At 42.9% G+C, this 24,875-nt stretch overlaps 1 protein-coding gene across 7 annotated transcripts; it reads left to right on the top strand.

The window, feature by feature from the left end:
• Positions 1–23,228, top strand: ZNF45 (zinc finger protein 45). 7 transcript variants are annotated; one of them, XM_044257180.1, is made up of 13 exons: positions 1–101; positions 703–836; positions 3,319–3,403; positions 4,172–4,230; positions 6,229–6,280; positions 12,050–12,201; positions 12,293–12,365; positions 13,451–13,504; positions 13,867–13,907; positions 16,863–16,991; positions 17,745–17,871; positions 18,596–18,691; positions 20,642–23,228. In XM_044257180.1, exons 9-13 carry the CDS (start codon positions 13,893–13,895, stop codon positions 22,468–22,470), a joined length of 2,196 nt encoding a protein of 731 aa, XP_044113115.1. In that variant the 5' UTR covers positions 1–101; positions 703–836; positions 3,319–3,403; positions 4,172–4,230; positions 6,229–6,280; positions 12,050–12,201; positions 12,293–12,365; positions 13,451–13,504; positions 13,867–13,892; the 3' UTR covers positions 22,471–23,228. The 7 variants fall into 7 exon arrangements, with proteins under 7 accessions (XP_044113115.1, XP_044113116.1, XP_044113113.1 ...); XM_044257181.1 differs by lacking the exon at positions 3,319–3,403; XM_044257178.1 differs by lacking the exon at positions 6,229–6,280.
• The last annotated feature ends 1,647 nt before the right edge of the window (positions 23,229–24,875 follow it).

The raw sequence follows: 24,875 nt of genomic DNA, 5'->3' as shown, positions 1-24,875 counted from the left end.
CCTCTCGGGAATGCTGGGGAATGTAGTCCAGGAGCTCCGCAGAGTCGGAGGTATTTCCGCTGCGGGAGGTTAACATCGCGGCCTTCGTTTCTCTCTGAGAGGTGAGTGATCCCCGGGACCCCGCGACCTTTTCTAAGTTTTTGACCTGGCCATGAGATCAGCGGCTCCGGGCCCTAGGTCACAAGGAGGAAAAGCCTCGGCCCGTGGCAGAGATCGAGGTTGAGGGGCGGGTACGGCTGCCTGCCTTCCCCTCGCCGGAGCCTCTACGTTTGGGGCGCTTCGCGGGTCTCAGCCTTGGAGGCGGACCGGCTCCGCAGGCTGCGAGGGTCTCCCGGCTCCCCGCCGCCCAGCTCGCTTTCCCCTCCCCTTCCACACGGCTCTGTCGCTTCGTAGAACTTGACCTTTCCGTGCCTCAGTTTCCTTTCCTGGAAGCGGGGATATTACCTACCTTACACATTTGTCTTGTAAATCCATGGCATAGAGTGTAAGTGAAGTGTTTGGAGCAGTGCGGACGTGTGGCAGGGTGTCAGTTGTGAATATAAACACTACAGTAGTAGTCAGAAAAGTTACCTCTCTGGAAACTCTTCCAGGTGGCACTGGCTCTTCTCATCCATGCGGGACAGGAGGCTCTAACCGGACTACTTATGACTCGTGTTTTAGAAAGAGAGCGTCCCCCACAAATACCTTCTGCGGTTTTTGCAGGGCCACAGACCAGACTGCAGCATCTCAGGCTCCTTTCTTTTCCGCCTCCTGACTTCTGAAAGAGGACCCCTTCGCAGCAGAGCCCCGCTGCGACCGTACTTCGCTTTCGTCTTCCTCTTCTACGGTGATAGAAGGTATTTCATTCATGAGCAGCTGTTAAATAATTTAGAAAATATGGAGAACATGCACAGGACGTGAGTGATGGTCTTCATGGTTACACCTGGAGTGCTAAGCTTCGTCCCGAGGGTTTTATAAAAATTAACGCAGTCTTCACAAAGCCCTCTCAAGTGAATACTGTTACTGCCTCTATTGTGCAGACTAGAGAATGGAGGCAGAGGAGCCTAAGTTCCTTATCCTGTGTCACATCGCTAGTGGGTGAAGTGGATTTGAATCCAGGGTGTGTGTGCCTTATGTGTGGATATCCTTGGCCCCAAAGTTTGAAGTCCTCAAATTGGAATTAGGAAACAAAACAGAAAAATAAGCTATATAAATATTTAACCATAGGAAACTGACTGCAGAGGAGTCAAGTCATTTGGGATCAAGTTACAGAGGTAGGTTGGAATTTTAATGTAAAGTATTTTGAAAGCAGGATTCATGAGTCTGGTTTTTTTATAAAATTTTAGAAGCATTCTCATTTCCTTTTATTTCAGACAATATAGTTCATGTTCTCATTATGGAAGATATGCACACTCATCATAGAGAAGTTAGAAAATATAAAAATGTATACAGAAAAGCAATAAGAATAACTCCTAATCTAGAATATAGACAGTTTTTTTAAACATCTTATGCATTCTGTTTAGCAGTTTTTAAATGTGTGTTTATTTATTTTATGATATTGTTACCCCAGTATTTATAGTTAGTTCCTTAACTCTACTGTGGAAGTTTCCAAGCATACCCAAAGTATAATATAATGAACTCCTATGTAACAATCACCCTGAGTCAATCCTTGCTAGTTTGTTTTTGTTTTTTTTTTGCTTCTCTGCTCTCCACACACATATTTTTTTTCTCCTTGATTATTTTATTTTATTTTATTTATTTATTTTTTTTTAAAGATTTTATTTATTTATTTGACAGACAGAGATCACAAGCAGGCAGAGAGGCAGGCAGGCAGAGAGAGGAGGAAGCAGGCTCCCCGCTGAGCAGAGAGCCCGATGTGGGACTCGATCCCAGGACCCTGAGATCATGACCTGAGCCGAAGGCAGCGGCTTAACCCACTGAGCCACCCAGGCGCCCGATTATTTTATTTTTTAAATTATTTTTTAATTAACATATAGTGTATTATTTGCCCCCCGGGGTACAGGTCTGTGAATCATCAGGCTTACACATTTCATAGCTCTCCTTGAGTATTTTAAAAGGTTTTATTCATTTATTTTAGAGAGAGCGTGCGCGCACAGGGGGAGGAGCAGAGGGAGAGAAAATCTCCAGCAGACACTGGCTACACTTCACTGACTGAGTCACCCAGGTGCCTTTCTCCTTGAGTATTTTATTTTATTTTATTTTTTAAGATTTTTATTTATTTATTTGACAGAGAGAGATCACAAGTAGGCAGAGAGGCAGGCAGAGAGAGAGAGAGGAGGAAGCAGGCTCTCTGCTCAGCAGGGAGCCCGATGCGGGACTCGATCCCAGGACCCTGAGATCATAACCTGAGCCGAAGGCAGAGTCTTAACCCACTGAGCCACCCAGGCGCCCCTCTCCTTGAGTATTTTATTTTCTCAATTTATTTATTTTCAGAAAAACAGTATTCATTATTTTTTCACCACACCCAGTGCTCCATGCAATCCGTGCCCTCTATAATACCCACCACCTGGTACCCCAACCTCCCCCCCCCGCCCCCCACCACCACTTCAAACCCCTCAGATGGTTTTTCAGAGTCCATAGTCTCTCATGGTTCACGTCCCCTTCCAATTTACCCAAATTCCTTGAGTATTTTAAAGCAAACCCAGATGTTGAGTTGGTGGGACTGAAAAGCTATCACAAATTGTTTATATATGAAGACCAGTGGAAGGGAGATTTTATTAATAACATCAGGATTGGTGTAACGAAATACCATAGACTGGGTGACTGAAACAACAGAAATTTATTTTGTCACATCTGGAGCTAGAGTTCAAAGATCAGGGTGTTGGCAGGTTTGGTTTCTTCTAAGGCCTCTCCCTTTGGCTGCCTTCACGCTGTGTCCTCTCACATGGCCTTTCCTCTACGTGCCTGCTTCTCGTCCCTTTGTGTGTCTAGATTTCCTCTTACTAGGACATAAGTCAGATTGGTTTAGGGACTGCCCTAAAAAACTCATTTTAAGCTAATCACCTCTTTAAATGGCCTATCTCCAAATATAATATATTCTGCTAATTTGCTGACTTTTCAACCCAGAATATCATCACATTCTGAGGAACTGGGGTTTAGAACTTCAACATAAGAGTTTTAGGGGGTCATATTCAGTCCATCACAGATATCGACAGCAACTCTAAGGTTTTCAGTCTTGGCAATGAGGAGAATGTTACTCATAGGAGAAGGTTAGAAAGAATTGCAGTTAGGGAAGATGAGGGGTTGTCTTTGCTCCTTTGAGGTTGCTTTTGCCACTGGCATATAACTTTGATTTCTTTTCTCTCTTGTTGGCTTCAGGGACTGCTGTTTTCCAGGGGACCTTGTCATATTCTTTTCAGAGTGCCTAGCAGCAACCTAGAAGTTAGCAGAGAAGAGTTATTCAGTGAGTAGCCATCGAAGGGGGAGTCCCAGCCTGGGATTAGGAAAGAAAGTAGGAAGATAATCTATATTCACATTCCTTATCTTTGATCTCACTTGTGGTGGGCTGCGGAATACCGCCAACTTTTTCAAGAGTATTCAGAAGCTGATGTACCATTATGCCCAATATGTCATGGTCTAAAACAAATTTTCTTAGAAACAAGTTGATGCTAATGTTTCTTTCTGTTTTGTTTTTTTTTTTAAGATTTTATTTATTGGGGCACCTGAGTGGCTCAGTCGCTAATGGTCTGTCTTCTCAGGTCACGATCCCAGGATCCTGGGATCGAAAACCTGCATTGGGCTCCTTGCTCAGCGGGAAGCCTGCTTCTTCCTCTCCCACTCCCCCTGTTTGTGTTCGTTTCTTGTTGTGTCTCTCTGTCAAATACATAAATAAAATCTTTTCTAAAAATTTAATTTATTTGACAGAAAGAGCGAGAAAACAAGCAGTGGGGCAGGAGAGGGGGCAGTCACTAGCGGGCAGAACAGGATCAAACTTGAGCAGCTTGGTTTAAAACCTAGCTCTGGCACTCTGACTGGATAACCTTGGGCAAAGTATTTAGCTTCTCTGTGCCTCTGTTTTCTTACCTGTCCAAATAGGACTCTCAGTACCCACCTCCTAAAGTTTTTGTGAATATTAAAAGAGATATGCTATGTAAAGTGCTTGACATAGTTCCTAGGATGTTGTAAATCCTCGACATATTACAGACTAACGTTGTCTTTTTTTCTGTTATAGGTAGCTATGTGACATGAAAAATGCAGCAAGTTATCGAAAGGGCAAAAGGGGATTTTAAGGTATTCTTTTTTTCACCTGCCTACCATTTTCCCTACTTCAGTTCCGTCATTCAGTTGAACAAAAATGAATAGTTTCTGTATTGGTTAAACTTATAACTAACACTAATTTGCTGTCTTGAACCCAGAAAGTCCCTGGGGGAAGGTTATTTGGTCTCAGTTGCTTTAAAAAGTTTCAAGTTATCACTATCCAGTATGGTAGCCATCAGGTACATGTGATAATTGAGCACCTGAAATATGGCTAGTGTTAGTTGGCATGTTCTATAAGTGAAAGACACACAATGGATTTCAAAGACTAGTATGAAAAAAAGGAGTGTAATGTCTCAGTAATTTTTATGTCGATTGCAGGTTGAATTTTTATGTTCATCGTAGGCTGAATATATTTTGGATATATTGAGTTAAATAAAATATATTGTTAAGATTGAGCTTAGTTGCTGCTTCTAACTTTTTTTAATGTGGCTACTAGAAACGTTTAAATTATACTATGGAACTTGCATTGTATTTGTCAGATCGCACTGGTCTTAATGGAAGCTCTGTTTTCACTCCGGGGATTTGCCTTCAGGGGCATTCATGAGTCACTCTTGCTCCTTAGGCCTCCAAGGGCATCGTACAATGGAGAGAAGCAGAGAGTTTGGACTTAGGAGGCCTGAGTGCCAGGTCTAACCCCGCCCTTGATTTTCTGGGTGTCCTTCAGGAGCTCAGACAACTCCTGGAGAGGCAGGATAGACTGACATGGTGGTTCTCAAACTATGGTCATATCAAAATCACTTTAGGGAACTTGGTAAAAAATAGAGAGACTATAAAGACCTAGGAGTTTTACTGTATCAGTGAGCCTGGGTTTTTGTGTTTATTAGCTTTCTGGGTGATTTTGAGGCTGTTCTGATCACCTCCTATTCACCCTGCGTAGGAAGGCGAATCCTTGTTCTAAGTAGTATGAGATGGCTGAAGACGTAACACCCGACACTGGGCAGGTGTCATTGGCAGCAGCTTACCCACAGCCCTTGGGCAGAGGATACTACATGCTGTGTAGGGCCATGTGGGGCTTGCGCCCAAAATAGAGTAAACCAGCAGGGGCTGTGGTAGGGGGTTTTTGTAGTGACAGGAATGTAAAGTGACCCTTCGCTCCTGAAGGAAGATGTGATTAGCTTATCTGAATAATTTGACAGCTGGCAGGGAGGTAAAGGCTGTTAGGTTGAGGACTGAGTGGGGTGCATCTGGTCCAGTTGGTAGAGTGAATTTTTTCGGGTCTTAAAGTTATACAGGCTATTGTGTGGCAACATGGAGAGGTTTACTCCATTGAGAAAGAAGGTTTTTAACACTATGGTTCCCCCAGAACCAAGAGGCATAGCCTGCTACATAGGACCATATGAAGCCTGTTATATGCAGGGTTGGGAAGCAGAGAGAGGAAGGGGGTTTTGCATTTATGACTAGAGTGGCAGCAAATAAGCAGGTGGAGACTTCTGTATTGGGTACTAGTGAAAAGAGGCAGGTTGGGGTCAGTGGTCAGGAGAATGAGGGCTCTTGTGTGCTCTCTGGGTTTTTGACAGACTGGCTTTGTGATTTAGCAGGCTCTTGGTGGGGTTGGAATAAAAGATGTCAAATAGTATTGAATCTAGACCCTGGTTCATATATAGAGGAAGTAGCTGGGTGGGGAGCCTTTCCCCCAGCATCAGGGGCCAGGTCGTATCTGGAGAAAACAGAGTAACTCATGGCTAGGCCTTTGGGCCCTGTGAGGCTCAAAGTTGTATAGGCAGCACATGGAATCTCGGGCCTTACAATGCGATGTACACAAGAGTTGACAACCACTGCTTATAAGACAAGGGCTTGGGTGCCATATTGCCTAGGTTCATTAGTGCCTGGTGCAGTGTCCTAACTGGACAATGAGAATGTGGCCTGGGGCAGTAGGAGGGGAGTAGAAGTGCACACCTCAGTCGCCCCCCTCCACAGACTTGATTTGATTAGTTGTAGTAAGGCCTGAACCCTTTTTTTTTTTTTTTAAAGTTCCTTTGTGAGTCTAATGTGCTGTCCAAGTTGAGAACCACAGTCCTAGTAGGTAAGGCTCTGGGTGAAAATCTTGACTTTTCTATTGGTCACTGGTTGATCATGAACGAAGCTATTTCTCTGTGCTCTATCTTCTTTACCTGTAAAATGGGGATGATTTTTGTCTCAATCTCTAGACTTGTGAAGATCAAATAAGATAGCACATGTACAACATTTGTGGAAATGGTGCCATGGTAGGTACTAAGTCAGTTGCTATTAAATGTCAGCAAAAATTGAGAGTATTTTATGAATGGCTTGAGTTTCCTTGTGGGTAAAATTAGGTGCTTAGAGTGCCCTCGGTATTCTTTCCGATCCTAACAAACCTTGATTCTAATCCCATTTTTAGAACCAGAGAGAAAGAGAAGATTGCAGTGTATTTACTTTCTCTTAACTTTTTTGCTCTGTTGTGGTTAGAAGAAGAGTTGAAGGGGAAAACCTGAAGTCTTTAGTCTGTCGAGGATATCTGGAGGGTTGTTTTGACTGTTGCTACTCTCATAGTGACCCAGAAACCAACAGCATCAGCATCCTCTGGAATATTGTTAAAAATGTAGATTTTTAGGCTCCATCCTTGATCTTCTGATTTAGAATTTCTAGGGGTGAGACAGAGGTTTCTGTACCTTCCCAGGGTCTCCATTTGATTCATGGAACATTAAAATTTGAGAAGCACTGGTAGAGAGAACAGACTCATGCTTTTTTTTTTTTTTTTAAGATTTTATTTATTTGACAGATCACAAGTAGGCAGAGAGGCAGGCAGAGAGAGAGAAGGGAGGGTGCAGGCTCCCTGCAGAGCAGAGAGCCTGACGCGGGGCTCGATCCCAGAGCCCTGGGATCATGACCTGAGCCGAAGGCAAACGCTTTAACCCATTGAGTCACCCAGGCGCCCCCAGACTCATGCTTCTTAACAAAAAATATTTTCTGTTTTCTCTCTGGCTGAATTCCACATCCTTCCAGTACCAGATATCTGCATGATGCGCTCTCCCTTGCTTGGTTCAGGTTTCATGGTCAAATATGCGAGAAGCATCCATGACAAAAAATTATTCTGCAACAGCCCTTCCTGTTATCTCTCCACCTCTTTTTACCATGCCTTTTTTGTTTTTTTGAGAGAGCACGTGTGCAGGAGTGGAGGGAAAGGGAGAGAGAAAATACCAGGCAAGCTCTCCGCCCAGTACTAAGCCCAACATGGGGCTTGATCTCATGACCCTGAGATCATGAGCTGAAATCAAGAGTCGGATGCTTAACTGACTATAGCATAGAGTAGGAGATAAATAATAAGACCCTGATCAACACGACATATCTGTCAGCTGTTCATTGCAGCAGTCATTCTGCAAGTCTTTGTTGAGTGCCTTTCCTACTGAGTGCTCGCAGAAACTACTTCTGTCTTGATGCTTTCAAAATTTGTTTCTCTACATTTTTTGCCATTTTAATTACAATATGTCTTGGTGTGGATCTGCTTTTTTTTTTATTTTGTTGGGGGTTCTATGTGCTTCCTAGATCTGGATATCTGTTTCCTTCCCAGATTAGGGAAGTTTTCAGCATTATTTCTTCAAATAACTTTTCTTCCCCCTTTTCTCTCTCTTCTTCTGGGATCTCTATAATCTGAATGTTACTATGTTTGATGGAGTCACTGAGTTCCCTAAGTCTATGCTTGTTTTGCAGAATTCTTTATTCTGTCTTTTGTTCAGCTTGATTAATTTCCATTACTCTGTCTTCCAAGTCATTAATTGGTTCCCCTGCCTCTTCCAGCCTGCTGTTATTCCTCTGAGTGTGTTTCTCATTTCATTTATTCAGCCCTTTATCTCTGTTATTCTTTTAGCTCTGTGTTAATGGCCCACCAGTGTCCTCCACTCTTTTCTCAGGTCCACTGAGTATCTCTGGCCATTACTTTAAATTCTCTATCAGGCATGTTAGTTAGATCTCTTTCACTAAGATCTCTGGCTGTGGCCTTGTCCTGTTCTTTTATTTGGGACAGATTCCTCTGTCTTCTCATTTTGTCTAAGTCTGTGCCTGCTTCTCTGTTCAGAAAGTCAGTGACATCTCCCTTACTGGAGGGTAATGACTTTGTGAAGAAGAAGTCCTGTAGTGTCCTGCCATGTAGTGTCCTCTGTTCCCAAGTGCCTGGTGCTTCGGGGAGTGTCTCCTATGAGTGTGGTGTGGGCTCTGCTTGGTGTAAGGAAGTTACAGAGGGAGTGTCAGTGCTGTGCTGGTTCCTGCAAGTGGCTCCGTGTTTATGCTGAAGGGTGAGGGAGGGCCAGTGGCTCCTGCCAGTTCTTTGTTCCAGGAGGGTCTCTCCAGGAATGCAGCCTCTCTGGAACACACTCTCAGGATGAGCAGACAACCTACCCACTATGTGCCCCAGGTGCACCTCTGCACTTCCCATTATTGCCTCCATGCTGTATGTCCACAGGTGTTTTGTCCTGCCTTCTTTCCAAGAAGGATGTCTCCAGCTCTGCCTGAGCCAGGCCCACTGACCTTTCAGAGTACATACAGGCTTTCAGCACTGCTGGTTGCAAGAACTCCTGAAATGTGGCCCCTCTTGCTTTCTTTTTTTTTTTTTTTTTTTTTTTTTAAGATTTTTTTTTTTTATTTATTTGTCAGAGAGGGAGAGAGAGCACAGGCAGACAGAATGGCAGGCAGAGGCAGAGGGAGAAGCAGGCTCCCTGCTGAGCAAGGAGCCCGATGTGGGACTCGATCCCAGGACGCTGGGATCATGACCTGAGCTGAAAGCAGCTGCTTAACCAACTGAGCCACCCAGGCGTCCCGCCCCTCTTGCTTTCTGAGCCCATGGCTATGCGAGATTCATTTTCCCTTCTCATGCTCCCTGTATGTCATCTGTCTCTCACACTTCTCCACAACCATGGCTCGCTCTTCCCCACTGAGGCCCCGATCTGTTTCTCTCCCAAACCAAGGCTCCACACTTCTTGGCTTCTACCTTTACTTGTGAGTTTGTTATGTCAGTGTTCAGGTTGATTTCTGGGGTATCTAGGATAATTTCCAGGTTATCCAGTTGTATTCATGGGAGGATGTGAGCTTAGGGTCCTCCTGCTTTTGCCACCATCTTCCCCTTTCTCCAAGAAGTAAATGATTCTCAACTTCATCCTCCAAACAGTCCTCTCTGATCCCAGCCACTTCCCCTTCCAATCTCTCTGCTGAGAGAATAATCTGATTACAAAACAAAGGGATCTTTTACCCTCCCTTCCTCAAGGCTTTCCTGCTGCCTTGCAGATAAAATTGGGACTCACATCAAGGGAGGTTGAATCCCATCCACCTGCTTATCTGTTGCTTCCTCTGATTTGTATTCATTCCCAACATAGCAATTTGTTCTCTTGAGGTTTTCCAGTGATTCTACTTCTCTTGGGCTAGTAGAATTCGGTCATCCCCCACAGCTCAGCAAAAGCTATGTTTATGTAGAACCTGCTCCATGGGCCTCGGCGGACCCAGAGGACCCCATATGCTACTCTGCCAGGTAGCAACATATAATCACCAAACTAGCAAGTTGTATCTCTCTCTCTTCTTTTAAAAATTTTATTTATTTGAGAGAGAGAGAGAGAGCACTAGAGAGCATGAACAGGATGAAGGGCAGAGGGACTCCTCACTGAGCAAGGAGCCTGATGTGGGGCTCAGTTTCAGGACTCCTGAGATCATGACCTGAGCCAAAGACAGGTGCTTAACCTACTGAGCCACCCACGTGCCCCAGTTATATCTCTTTTAGTGAGGTTTCCATAAGTGTTCAGTGAATTGATAAACTCATTTAATGAAGAATTTATAAATTAACCTGTCTATTGCTAATTATGTAGGCAGTGAGCTAGTTGCTCTGAATATTTTGATGGACACACTGTGGATTTCGTAATGGGTCCATGTAGGCAGTGACTTCGAAAAGCAGAAATCACCTTTCTGAGATGGTAGTTTTATTTCATTTTTAATTTTTAAAAGATTTTATGTATTTATTTGAGAGAGAGAATGAGAGAAAGAGAGAGAGCATGAGAAGAGGAAGGGTCAGAGGGAGAAGCAGACACCGTGCCAAGCAGGGAGCCTGATACGGGACTCACTCCTGGGACTATAGGATCATGACCTGAGCCAAAGGCAGTCGCTTAACCAACTGACCCACCCAGGTGCCCTGAGATGGTAGTTTTAAAAATCCAGATGCTCTTCTCTCTCTCCCCCTTCCCCTGTACCCCCCCACTCATGCATGTGTATGTGTGAGCGTGCGTGCATGCACACAGACTCTCTCTCTCTCTCAAATAAATAAATAAAATCTTAAAAAAAAAAAAAGAAAAGAAAAGGGGTCACCTGGGTGCCTCAGTTGCTTAAATGTCCAGCTCTTGATTTGGGCTCAAGTTATAATCTCAGGGTCCTGGGATTGAGCCCCACTTTGGGCTTGATGTGGAGTCTGCTTGGGATTCCCTCTCTCTTTCTCCCTCAGTGCCACCTCCTACCTGTGCTCACCATCTTTCTCTAAAATAAAGAAATAAAATCTTGGGAAAAAAATTCCAGAGGCTCTTTTCCTTACAAAGTTGACCTTGGTCCTGCAAATATTGTGAAAGACTTGGAGGAAAATCTTGGAAATAAAACACCGGCTCTCCAAATCCTCCCACCTGGGATCAGCCTCAAAATTTTACAACTCAGGGGTGCCTGCTGGCTCAGTTGGTTAAGTGTCCAACTCTTGGTTTTGGCTCAGGTTGTGATCTCAGGGTTGTGAGGCAGAGCCCCATGTCAGGCTCCATGGTGGGTGTGGAGTCTGCTTAAGATTCCCTTCCCCTCCCTCTGCTGCTCCACCCCCCTCTCTTCCTCCCTCTCTAAAAAAAAATTTTTTTTTAAATAACTCAAAGAAATCTTCATTTATTAAGAACCTGACACGGACTGCTGAGTGTCTCCTGAGCAGTTTCTGTTCCAAGCACTGTTTCAAGTGCTTGAGCTACAAAGCGGAGTCAGTATTAATTACAAGATTGATTTACCAGTTATCCCCCTTTCCCCAGAGGTGATGGAAAGCGCTCCCTGCAGAACACTTCTTACTGAGCAAAAGTTTTTGGGCAAATAGAGTCAGAACAAAGTGAACCACAGATCCCAGAAGCCTGTTTCTGCCAAGATTGGGAAGTTTTCCATTGCCCTTTTCCATACTAGGGTTCCTGTATCTAAAGATGGAGGAGTAACTAATAGTAATTAACTAATAAGTAACAAATTAACCAACAATTGACCAATAATAATCTCTTAACCTGATTATTGTATGTTCAGTTTCCACCCTCCTCAGAATCAGTCCTACCCTGAGAGTGTAAAGGAGAACTTATATCCAGGCCACCTGTGTGGTTGGGCCGTGGTTCACTATCCAGAGGTGCTCAGCTAGAAAGGGCTTGATCTCAGGAATCTAACCCACTCTCTGCCTGTCTCCACCCCGAGGAAGGGGTTCCTTGGGTGTTCCATGTCGAGCAGCCATACAAGTCACTTGTGTTGCATGTTTAAGCCACCAGATGCTGTTCCAAATGTCTGACATATAGTCACTTAGACCTGCTACCCTTCCCCTGAGGTTGGTAAGGTTATTGTTGCCATTATTATTATCTCCAGTTTTAGCTTGCGCTTTGAGACACAAAGTATTAGCAAGTTGGGGATGCAGTATTCACACACTGGTGGTCTGATTCCAGAGCCTTCACAGCGCTGTTCTTTTCTCCCTCAAGCAGATCCTTTGGCTTCAGAGTCATCTCCCCGTTTCTGTGTCTGCCAACCCTAGTCTCAGCTCTCGTTTCTCTTCCTGTGAGACCTTGGAGTCCCATCAGTGTATTTTTGTCCTCAGAAGCAGCAGAGAAGCATCTAGAATACCGGTTCTGGTGTGAGAGCTGGATTCCACTTCCGCCCGTGTGGCTTGACCTCATCAAGCTTCAGCTTCTTCATCTGTTAAACGGAAGCCACAGTCCTCATCATCAATGAGAACTTCCAAAATGCCAGGTACCGTGCCAGGGGCATCGCACAGATTAGCTCATTTATTCTAGCACAGTAACCCTCTGGCTGAAATTCTGTTTTGATCTCTTTGTTGTAGCTGAGGATGGGCACAGAGGTGTAGGCAGTTGGACCGAAGTCACACGACTTGTGCGACAGTAACTTCATCATAGGTACGTGGGCAGTACCTTCACCAAAAAGTGTGCTAGGTGCTTCGTAAGGTCCCTGACACGTACTTGGTGCTCAGTTAAAGCCACCCACTGCTGTTTTTGTTGTTTTTAATTATTTACTAGGATTATTATACCTTGTTAGTTTGAATGACATAATGACAATGATTACCTCACTTAATGGGTAGATAAATCTTGCAGAGTCACAGGTTTTTGTTTTTTTTTTAAGATTTTATTTTTATTTATTTGACAGACAGAGATCACAAGTAGGCAGAGAGGCAGGCAGAGAGAGAGGAGGAAACAAGCTCCACGCTGAGCAGAGAGCCCGATACGAAGCTCAATCCCAGGACCCTGGGATCATGACCTGAGCCAAAGGCAGAGGATTTAACCTACTGAGCCACCCAGGCACCCCTGAGTCACAGGTTTTTATTACTTCTTCTTAAGCTTTTGAGAGTCTTTTTCAAGGTCCTGCTTTTAACAGTAAATTTGACAAGGTCTCATATCTTTCAAAAAACAGTCCTCTGTTAACAACAACAGAAAAGCCCACGGGTGTCCGTATAGTAAAATTCACAGAGAGAGAGTAGAGTAGTGGTTACTAGGGGCTGAGGGGCGGACTGATGGGGAGCTGTTGTTTTATGGGCACAGAGTTCTAGTTGAGGATGGCGAAAAAGTTCTGGAGATGGATGGTGGAATGCGCTTAATGAACTTAATAGTGAATAATAATAATAACAAAGTTAATAATGGTTGAAAGGGTAAATTTTAGGTTCTGTTCATTTTATGCGGGAAAACAAGGCATCCACGTAATCTTAAATATTATTGCAAAGGCATCCCGTTAAGTATGCTGACCAAGAAAGAATAGTATATTTCGGAGGTTAAAGGTGATTTTTGTAGGACAGAGCGACAGCCTCCAAAGGCTCCATTGATAGAAACCATTTATGAGGACAGCTTTTATGTTAGTGAATATTATCTGCTTTTCTACAGCTACTAAGAAATAAGATACCCTAAGAGTGTTCTGTGTGCCCTGTATCTGCTGATTTAATTCTTAAAACAATCCTATGAAATAGGCATTGTTAATCCCTCCATTTTTACAGATGAAAGAATTGAGGCACGGAGACATTAATAACTTGTCGAAGATTTCACAGCTAGTAAGTGAACCTAAAACATTTGACCCCAGTGATTACTTTCTCAACCTGGGTATTTAATTCTCCACATCCACACTCCCTAGAATCCGATTCATACCCTAAAAGCGACAAGGAGAATTTGTGTGTGGTTGGGCAGGTTATTCATTGTGCAGGGGCTCTCAGCCAAAGGGATCAGTGGTCTCAGGAATCCAGCCCATCCTCTGCCTATCAAGCCCCCTGAGGAAAGGGCACCATGGCTCTTTGATGTGAAGCATGAAATATGGGGTAGTGATAATATGTTAGTGGAGTGGGTTAAGGACAGTCTTGGCCAGACGCTGATGACTTTTTTTTTCCTCCTTCCCCTTTTGTACCTTCTCCGGACTCAGCCCTTCCTTAGAAGGACGAGGGCAAAATGACCAAGTTCAAGGTGAGTTGGGCTTCCTTTCTAAATTTTAAACCATTGTCTCATTTCTCTGCGATTAGATGCATTCTTTTATTTATTTATTTGAGAGAGAGCATGAGTAAGGAGAAGGTCAGAGGGAGAAGCAGACTCCCCATGGAGCTGGGAGCCCGATGCGGGACTCGATCCCAGGACTCCGGGATCATGACCCGAGCCGAAGGCAGTCGTCCAACTAACTAAGCCACCCAGGCGTCCCGATTAGATGCATTCTTGAAAATGGTTAAACAGAATAGCAGGCATTTCAGAATCTCTTCTGTGCCAGAGGATTGCTGCTTTTTATTTTTTTTTTTTATTTTTTTTAATTTTTTTTTTTTTTAAAGATTTTATTTATTTATTTGACAGAGAGAGATCACAAGTAGGCAGAGAGACAGGCAGAGAGAGAGAGAGGAGGAAGCAAGCTCCCTGCTGAGCAGAGAGCCCGATGCGGGACTCGATCCCAGGACCCTGAGATCATGACCTGAGCCGAAGGCAGCGGCTTAACCCACTGAGCCGGCGCCCCGCTGCTTTTTATTTTAGTGTAGATTAATTTTTGTTATTTTATTTCATAATTTCACAAGTAAAATAGAGGAGAAAGGTCACTAGCAGTGGAAAAAACCCTCCCACTTTACTATATTTTCCTTATAAAAACTGTTCTCATTTTCCCATGTTCTTTTCCTTATATGCATTCGTAACCATATAGTTGTAATAGTTATATAGTTAAAATTTTCAAATTATGCTTTTCTAATTAATTAATATTATAGTTCCTAGTTTTTTTTATTCCCCACATTTTTTTTTAAGATTTTTATTTATTTATTTGACAGACAGAGATCACAAGTAGGCAGAGACAGGCAGAGAGGGGAGGAAGCAGGCTCCCTGCTGAGCAGAAAGCCCAACGCAGGGCTTGATCCCAGATCATGATCCCTGGGATCATGACCTGAGCCAAAGGCAGAGGTTTTAACCCACTGAGCCACCCATGTGCCCCTATTCCCTACATTTTTAATGGCTATATCATATTCCCTTGAATTGATGGACCCTGTGTGTGTGTGTGTGTGTGTGTGTGTGTCTCATAACTTTTGCCCCATTTTTGGACATTTAGGTAGTTTAGAATTTTTTTTAAAGATTTTATTTATTTATTTGAGAGAAAGAGAACAAGCAGAGAGAGGGGCAGGCAGAGGGAGAAGCAGGTTCCCCACTGAGCAGGGAGCCTGATATGGGGCTTGATCCCAGGACCCTGGAATCATGACCTGAGCTGAAGGCAGATGCTTAACCAACTGAGCCACCCAGGCACCCTGGTCATTTAGAATTTTTACTGTGTTAAAGAACACTGTTATGATGAGCACCGGGTGTTGTAGGGAAGTGTTGAATCACTCTATAGTACACCTGAAACTAATATTACACTGTATGCTAACTAACTGGAATTTATTTATTTATTTACTTTATTTTTTTTTTTTTAAGATTTTTTTTAAAAAATTTATTTATTTGACAGAGATCACAAGTAAGCAGAGAGGCAGGCAGAGAGAGAAGGGGGGGAAGCAGGCTCCCCGCTGAGCAAAGAGCCCGATGTGGGGCTCGATCCCAGGATCCTGAGATCATGACCTGAGCTGAAGGCAGAGGCTTAACCCACTGAGCCACTCAGGTGCCCCACTAACTGGAATTTAAATAAAAGCTTAAAAAAGCAAAACCAGGAAAGCGACATTATAATAAATTCTGATTTTGACATACTTGAAAGAATATTGTACTAATATGTTCCTAACATAACCATTTTCCTCAAAAAGGAATTTTGAGGCATTTGCTATTTTTTGTTCTTAATGTTTTAGGAGTCTAAATTGAAAAAGGACACTTACTAGGGGTACCTTGGGGATTTTGCACATAGAACACTCTGATTTGGCCTAGTGTAGCCAGGCATAACTGGTGTGTCACATGGAGAAAATATTCTTCTGTATTTTCCCATAAGAAAACTAGAGTCCTTTTAAAAAAAAAAAAAACAAACTTATTTATTTGTTTTAGAGATGAAATGAGCAGGAGGGGCAGAGGGAGAGAAAGAGCAAGAAAGAATTTTTTTTTTTTTTCTTCTTTTTTTTGAGAAAGCAAGAATCTTAAGCAGACTCTCCGCCCAGTGGGGAGCCCGATGTGGGGCTTGATCCCAGGACCCTGGGATCATGCCTTAAACTGAAGGCAGACACTTAACCAACGAAGCCACCCAGGCACCCCTGATTTATATTTTTTATTTACCTATTGATTTATTTTTTATCAAAGTAATAGTGTTCTTAATTTTAAAAAGTACTAGTATAGGAAGACATACTGATGCTTTTCTTACTGCCTTTAGTTTCCGACCAGCCTCAAGAGGCAGTCCGTTGTTGCCCCTGCATGTTAATTCCAAAGAAACAGGATTGTAGAATTTTAGAAAACTCCTTATCGGGACGCCTGGGTGGCTCAGTTGGTTGGATGACTGCCTTCGGCTCAGGTCATGATCCCGGAGTCTCGGGATCGAGTCCCGCATCGGGCTCCCAGCTCCATGGGGAGTCTGCTTCTCCCTCTGACCTTCTCCTCGCTCATGCTCTCTCTCAACTGTCTCTCTCTCAAATAAATAAATAAAATCTTTAAAAAAAAAAAAAAGAAAACTCCTTAGGCTCACACAGGAAACCAAAGGTCCAACAGATCCAAAAAGACTCTGGATAAAGAGGGAGGCAAGGGAAAATAATTCTTCTTGAGGACTTGGGCCTTTCTGTGTGTGCTTAGTTGCTGTTGTATACAGAAGACACCACAGCTAATGAGACTGCCTCTTCATGGTCACTCTTCAGTGGCTCCTTTAGGATCTCTGTTGCTCATTCACGGCTCCTGGACATGCAGGGCTCCTGTGATAAACACACAGTTTCCATGTAGAATAGTTAAGACTCTACTGCACACCAGCTGGTCTTACTCATGGGTGATTTTTGCCCCCAGGCAGTGTCTGGCAGCATTTCTGGTGTCACCAACTTGAGGGAGGCTTCGGCCTCTACTGCACAGAAGCCAGGGCTGCTGCCAAAAAGGCAGGGGACAGCCCCCCCAATAAGCAGTTATCTGGCCCCAAATGTGAGTACTGTCAAGGTTGAGAAACCATACCGTACACAGAGCTATCCAGGAAAAATAGCAAAACAAGAGTTTTTTATATATGTTTTTTAAAATATGTTTTAAATATGTTTTTTTAAAAAAAGCTTAAAGTCTCTAGTAGAAATTTTACAGTCATAAAATAAAACCCTGATTGGAATATGAGCAAAGGTCTTTGACTGGCAAGGTAGTAAAGAAGAAGAAATAAAAATGGCCAGTAAATATATGAAAATGTGATTATTTATTAAGTGGCAAATAAGCACAAAATGAAAAACAAGTTGTTTTTTACTAATCAGATTACATAGAACTTAAAAACGTTGGTTATATTCAGTGTTATGTATGGTGTGGAGAATTAGGGCTACTTAAATTTTCTGAGGGGAAGAATAAAATACAGAAAAAGTTGAAAAGGAGGAAACCTGCCATCGTACATAGTAATTTTGAAGTGGCATAGTCTTGGATTTTGCAGTTTTTTTCCTTCTTGGAACTTATTCTAAGAAAATAATTAAGACAGGAGGCTGATATTTATTTGAAAGTTCTTTTTAGTATTTATTTTGGAAAGAAAAAAATCTAACGTGATACAGTGTGTATTACCTGAAATGTTTACCTATATTGTAGTAAAATTGACTTTCGTCTCTTAGAATCTGAAACTACTTCCTACACATCCCTTTCAGTTTTCTCAGTGCTCCTCCCAGCAGCCGTTGGGTGCAAGATTGAATTTGCGTGTGCTTGGTGTTGTAGGAGGCGGTGACGTTCAAGGACGTGGCGGTGGTCTTCACGGAGGAGGAGTTGGGGCTGCTGGACCCCGCCCAGAGGAAGCTGTATGGAGACGTGATGCTGGAGAACTTCAGGAACCTGCTCTCTGTGGGTGAGGACAGGTGCCCTGTGGACACAGCCCCTTGCAGTGTTTATTGTGTCCTTGGATGCGTGTATCCTTTGGAGCTCTTGAACTGGATGACATTTTTCTGGTCTTCTCTCATCAAAGTGTGTTTTATAAATGAGCAGTAAATTGATTCAATGACTGCTGTGGTCATCTCTCATTAGTGGGTCATGACACATATGTAGGGTATTGTACTAGCTTTTTTTTTTTTTTTTGAGAGAGTGAGAGTGTATGTATGCATGTGCAAATGGGCAAAAGGGCAGAGGGAGAGGGAGTGAGAGAATCCCATGCACGCTCCGCGCCTAGCATGGAGCCCAATGCAGGCTCAATCACAGGACCCTGAGATCATGACCTGAGCCAAAAATCAAGAGTCCGATGCTTAACTGATTGAGCCACCCAGGCTCTCCTTGGACCAGCATTTTTAATGAAATAGGGTAGAAAATAATCAAGTCCTTGGCAATAACTGCACGTTGCTGAAAATCATGTGAGAAATGGTGGAAAGAGTCTGAAGAAAACAGACTTTTTTTCCCAGTAATTTACAGGTAAGGCCCACATATCCTGGATTTTTGCATCAAATATCGTCTTCTGATGGGTTGTAATTAACAGTTTGGAAATCACTGATTTTAATGTCCTAAAGATGATAAGGTTAGAACACATTTTTAGTAGTTTAGTAATTTTTAAACTTTAAATGTTTGTCCTTGCCTTTTGACAGGGCATCAGCCCTTCACCCAACACGTAATACTCCAGTGCGAGAGGGGAGAAAAGCTTCAGATGAGAAAGACAGCAACCCAGGGCCGCAGCATCGCAGGTGAGAGCCGCGCGGCCGTGCTTCCTGTTGCTTCCACAGCAGGGCCGGGCCTGTGAACTCTGCAGCAGTTTCTCGTGCTTTTCCTCCCCTCCTTTGCTCTCTTATAGTCATTCTCCACTCGAAGTGATTCTTCTGTATGTTCGTCAGATCCTGTCCTCTGCTTGAATCTCTGGTAGCTTCTTAACTCATTCAGAGTAAAAGCTGAGTACTTCAAGTGGCTTATGATGTCCCACTTCCTGCTCCTTGCTTTGCCCCCATCACTCTGCACACGTGACCTGTCACCTGCCCCCGTGTCAGTCTGTTCCATCCAGTTTTGGCGCTCCGCTCTGCCCCTCACGGCCCTGCTTCATCAGCCTCTCTCTACTTGTTCTTCCTTCTGTAAGAAGTGCCCTTTCTCTCTGTCATCCTCTCAGCCTCTCCCTTCCTTCATGTAGGTCTCTTCTCAAATCAGAACATCATAAGAGGGTGCCTGGGTGGCTCAGTGGGTTAAGGCCAATGCCTTCAGCTCAGGTCATGATCTCAAGGTCCTGGGATAGAGCCCCGCATTGGGCTCTCTGCTCAGCGGGGAGCCAGTTTTCTCTCTCTCTGCCTGCCTCTCTGCCTACTTGTGATCTCTGTCTGCCAAATAAATAAATAAAATCTTAAAAAAAAAAAAAAAAAACTTAGTTCAAACTCCACAAAGAAGTCAAACTGGGACTTACATATTCTTTCAACATGTCTTTGTTGGATACTGACCGGGTTCTGGGAGCGGTGACAATGCTTGTCCTTGTGGCTGCTGCGTTCAGGTGGGAGAAGACATAAAACAAAAAGATAAAGGACATACTCATATAGTACATCAGATGTAATATGTGCTGTTTAAAAACAAAACGGGGTTGGGACACCTGGGTGGCTCAGTGGGTTAAAGCCTCTGCCTTCAGCTCAGGTCATGATCCCAGGATCTTGGGATCAAGCCCCACATCGGGTTCTCTGCTCGGCAGGGGGCCTGCTTCTTTTCCTCTCTCTCTGCCTGCCTCTCTGCCTACTTGTGATCTCTCTGTCAAATAAATAAATAAAATATTAAAAAAAAACAAAAACAAAACAGGGTAAAGCAGATGCCAGGCAGATGGCCAGGAGTGTTGAGGGGTAGGGAGAATTTACTGCTGGAAATTGGATGGGAAAAGAGGCCTCATGGATAAGGTGTGATTTGACGAGTGATCTGAAAAGAAGGTAGCTAGGTGTGTGTCTCTTGGTAGAACAGAGTTCCAAGGAGAACATAACTCTTCCTGACCAGTATTGACTTTGAGAATCTGTACCATACCCTGTTCATTTCCTCCTCACAAGTTCTTGCTCTGGTGTAAAAGATTAAACTTCTGGTTTTTCACTTTTTTCCCCCCTGGAGGTGATAGGAACTTTATTGCTGTGAGGTTTTGGAATGATATACGGTACTGTAAACCTCTTCCCCCATTACTGTCCTGAAGAATATTTCCCAGTAGGAGGTGAAAGGCCATTCCCTGCTTATACTCTGAATTTTAGGCACTTATGTGATAAGATAGCTTCTCCCAAACACGTGTCTTCACAACCAACTCAGTGCTTCAAGGCTTCTAACATAGAATAGACTTGCAGTGAAATAATTTCAAGCTAAGATTTTCAGCATTGCCTGGGGACATTTTCTGATAATCTGTCTGTTTTACTAAACATTTCGAACGTTTGGTCATATGTGTGTACAACGGGAAGAATTATGTGGAAGCTATTTATTAGACATATGCCGAAGCAAAGACAAGGCTTTTAGTAAAGTGCAGCTTCATCTTTATAGAGACTCCCTAGGAATCTTGATCTGTGGCCACTAAATTTCTAACCTGTTTCTTCCATGTAAAACTTAGTATGATTCTCAATGGACCTATGTTTATAGCCCTGACATCTCTGAACCAAGTGTCTATATGCCTCATCTCTAAATTCTCATTATTCTTTTAGGAGACAAGAATCTAAATGACCTGGAGACTCTTCAGGAAATTGGATCAAAGTTCCTGCCACATGAAGAGCTGTTCTGCTCGCAGATCTGGCAACAGGTTACAAAGGAATTAGCCCAGTGCCAAGATTCCATGGTCAGTATTCAAGGAACTGGCTCTCAGTTGGAAAAACGAGCTGATGTACTCTGTAAAGATGAGGGGTTTGGTAAAGGCTTTATTCAGAATTCACATCTTCAGGTTCCCCACAGAGACGATCCGGGAGGAAAAACCTACCAGGCAGAGGAGCATGAGAAAGGTTTCATTCAGCGCTGTCATCTTCAAACTAACCAGACAGCCCATGTAGGAGAAAAGCCCTATAAATGTGAAAAATGTGAAAACACCTTCCGTCGGCTTTCAAGCCTTCGAGCCCATCAGAGGGTCCATAGCGGAGAGAAATCATTGAAGTATGACACATCGTTTAAGGGTTTAAGACAGAGGTCATCTCTTCACCATCACCAGAGAGTCCCCACTGGAGAGAATTCACACAAATATGAGGAATGTGGGAGGAATGTCGGGAAAAGCTCACATTGTCAAGCTCCTCTGATAGTCCACACGATAGAAAAACCTTATAAATGTGAGGACTGTGGGCTGAGCTTCAGTCAGAGCTCATATCTTCAAGTCCACCAGAGAGCCCACGTGGGAAAGAAACCATATAGATGTGAAGAGTGTGGAAAGGGCTTCAGCTGGCGTTCGCGACTACAGGCTCATCAGCGAATCCACACTGGAGAGAAGCCATACAAATGTGAGGCATGTGGCAAGGGCTTCAGTTACAGCTCACACCTTAATATTCATTGTCGAATCCACACAGGCGAGAAACCCTATAAATGTGAAGAGTGTGGGAAAGGCTTCAGTGTAGGTTCACACCTTCAGGCCCATCAGGTGAGCCACACTGGAGAGAAACCTTACAAATGTGAGGAGTGTGGGAAGGGCTTCTGCCGGGCCTCAAATCTTCTGGACCATCAGAGAGGCCACACTGGTGAGAAACCATATCAGTGTGATGCATGTGGAAAGGGCTTCAGTCGTAGCTCAGATTTTAACATTCATTTTAGAGTCCATACAGGAGAGAAACCCTATAAATGTGAGGAATGTGGGAAAGGCTTCAGTCAGGCCTCAAATCTTCTAGCACATCAAAGAGGCCACACTGGAGAAAAACCATACAAATGTGGGACGTGTGGCAAGGGCTTCAGCCGGAGTTCAGATCTTAACGTTCATTGTAGAATCCACACCGGAGAGAAACCCTACAAATGCGAGAAGTGTGGTAAGGCCTTCAGTCAGTTCTCAAGTCTTCAAGTGCATCAGAGAGTCCACACAGGAGAGAAACCCTATCAGTGTGCAGAGTGTGGGAAGGGCTTCAGTGTGGGTTCGCAGCTTCAAGCCCACCAGAGGTGCCATACGGGGGAGAAACCGTATCAGTGTGAGGAGTGTGGGAAAGGATTCTGTCGGGCCTCAAATTTTCTGGCTCATCGTGGAGTCCACACAGGAGAGAAGCCATACCGGTGTGATGTGTGTGGTAAGCGCTTCAGACAGAGATCCTATCTTCAAGCCCACCAGAGGGTCCACACCGGAGAGAAACCATACAAATGTGAGGAGTGTGGGAAGGTCTTCAGTTGGAGCTCATACCTTCAAGCCCATCAGAGAGTTCACACTGGAGAAAAACCATATAAATGTGAGGAGTGTGGGAAGGGCTTCAGTTGGAGCTCAAGTCTTATAATTCATCAGCGAGTACATGCTGATGATGAGGGTGATAAGGACTTGCCGTCTCCAGACAATTTGCACAGGAAAGAAGCTCCATAAAATATGTTTTAATACCTCAAATGGGTGCTGAAATAGTCTAATTATGAGACCTGTCCTAGAAGACAAAGCATTTTATAAAAGAGTCAGTATTTAGCCAGGGCTTGACATGTCACAGTGGTTGGGTGACCACACAGCAGAGAAGCCTCATGAGGGCAGTGACATAAGGACTTCATTCAGAACGTTGACATTTAGCAGATAATAGACGGAAGTGAGGCTTAGGAAGGACACATCTGATCTGAAGTTGACTGAAGGGCTGAGAGGGAAGTGCCAGAATTTTATATTCCATGAGAGTATAAGCTCGCAAGAGCATAGGGATTTGTTGACTGCCAAATCTATTCCGTCTTTTCAGTGCCTAACACATGGTAGGTATTTAGTAATGTTAAATGAGTGAAAGGGAGAATGGTCATATGTGAAATTTTTATTCAGTTCTTCTCTAAAGATTTCTATGAAATGTGCTTAGAAGAGGAATTCTGCAAGGCTTAGAGGACATTTAAGTTGTACCCATGGGCTCATTTTCCCAACCCTACAGGTCCTGTGAACTAGTGTTTATCAACCTGCCAGTAGGTCCCCAATCACTTCATTGGGTTGTGACCAGCACTTTTATATGCGAACATTTTATTGAGGTATAATTTGCATGCAGTAACATGCATAAATCTCAATTTTACAACTTCATGAATTTTGACAAATGTATACACTTATGTAATCACCAAAATCAATGTATACAATATTTCTATTAAACCAGAATGTTTCCTTGTGTATATTTCTAGTCATTCCCACCTCCAGTGGCAACAAGTTTGATTGCTATACCTCACATTAGTTGTCTGTTCTTTGGTTCAATGTTTGTCCTCTTATGTCTGGATTCTCTTGATCAAATATATGATCATTTTAGTAGATTGAGGAAAGTAAGATTGACAAAATCAGTGTCCATTATAAAAATTCCTCAGTGAGATAAAAGACATCTATGAAAATTCTACAAGCTAACATTTTTTGTAAAATTATTATTAGGGAATAGTTGGTATAGTAAAATCGACTCTTAGGTATATCATTCTGTGTCATGGCAGATGCTTACTATTGTATTACTACCAACTCAATCAAGATGTTTAACACTTCCAAGACCGACCCCCTACCCTGAAATTCCTTTGTACTCTTGTAGTCAACCCCTCTCCCTGTCTCCTCTCCCTGCCTTTGGCAGCCATCTGCCTGTTTCCTGTCTGCATAGTTTACTTTTTTTGCAATGTCCTAAAATGGAATCATACAGTATATAATCTTTCAAGTCTGGCTTCTTTCACTTTATGCTTCTGAGAGTCATGAATCTTGATGTGTGGCTCTGTAGTCATTCCTTCTATTGCTGAATGATAGTCTAGTGTATGGATGAATCGTGTATGGTTTATCCATTTATGAATTCAAGGATATTTGAGTTTCCAGTTGTTAGCGATTATGAAGAAAACAGTGATAAATATTTGCAAAGAGGTATGTGTGTCAACACAGGTTTTCTTTGTCTTAGTAAAAATTTAAATAGTGGAATTGTGTAGTATGCCTAACTGTATGGAAAGCTAACAACTCTAAAATGGGTATACCAGTTTGCATTCCTACCATCAATGCATATTAGGGTTTTGTTTTTACCATTTCAAAAGGTTTATTGTGGCATCTCACTTTGGTTTTAATTTGCATTTTCCTAATGACTGTGTTGGGCATCTTTTATATCTGAATGTGTCCTGTATGTGTATCTATTTTCTCTGGGAACTGTTTTCTTGTTCTTGATTTTTGAGAGTTTATGTGCTCCAGACATATGTCCTTTGTCAGTTACATGTTCAAATATTTTATCTCTGTGTGTTTTGTGTTTTTATTCCATTATCAGTGTTTTTCACAGAGTAGAAATTTTGTTTTTGATGAAGTTCTGTTTTCCTCTTCCATGGATTGTGCTTTTGGTTTTAGATCTAAAAACTCTGCTCAATCCAAGGTCACTAAGATTTTTCTCCTTTTTTTAATCTAAAAATTTTATGGTTTCACGTTTTGCATTTAGGTCTCTGATCCATGTGAGTTCATCTTTATAAAGTGTGAGGTCAAGGACCGTGTTTTTTGGTCCATGAACATCCACTTACTAAGTATCCTTTTAACATCAAATTTCTGTTAGCCCTTGTGGAAAATCTATTGATCATACGTGTGTGGGTCTTTTTTTGGCCTCTGCTTAGTTCTATCAATCTATGTGTCTATCATTTTGCCAATATGTAGCCTTATTTAAGTCTTGAAATGAATGAGTTTTCCAACTCCATTCTTCTTTTTCAAAATGTTTTGGCCTTTTTAATTTGTTAACTTTTGTATAATTTTTAAAATAAGTTTTGTGATTTTTAAAAATAAACTAATTGCTGGAAATTTTGTTGGGATTGCATTGAGTATATATAGAT

The sequence above is a fragment of the Neovison vison genome, chromosome 7 (assembly GCF_020171115.1).
Source record: "Neovison vison isolate M4711 chromosome 7, ASM_NN_V1, whole genome shotgun sequence".
NCBI lineage: Eukaryota > Metazoa > Chordata > Mammalia > Carnivora > Mustelidae > Neogale > Neogale vison.
The sequence above is the reverse complement of the archived record's forward strand: the minus strand, read 5'-3'. Positions and strand labels throughout refer to the sequence as shown.

Excerpts from the sequence above, each read along its gene's own strand:
- ZNF45 (XM_044257179.1), top strand. Across the intron at positions 16,992-17,744 it reads GCAGTTATCTGGCCCCAAAT|GAGGCGGTGACGTTCAAGGA; the intron begins GTGAGTACTGTC and ends TTGGTGTTGTAG. Across the intron at positions 18,692-20,641 it reads CCAGGGCCGCAGCATCGCAG|GAGACAAGAATCTAAATGAC; the intron begins GTGAGAGCCGCG and ends TTATTCTTTTAG.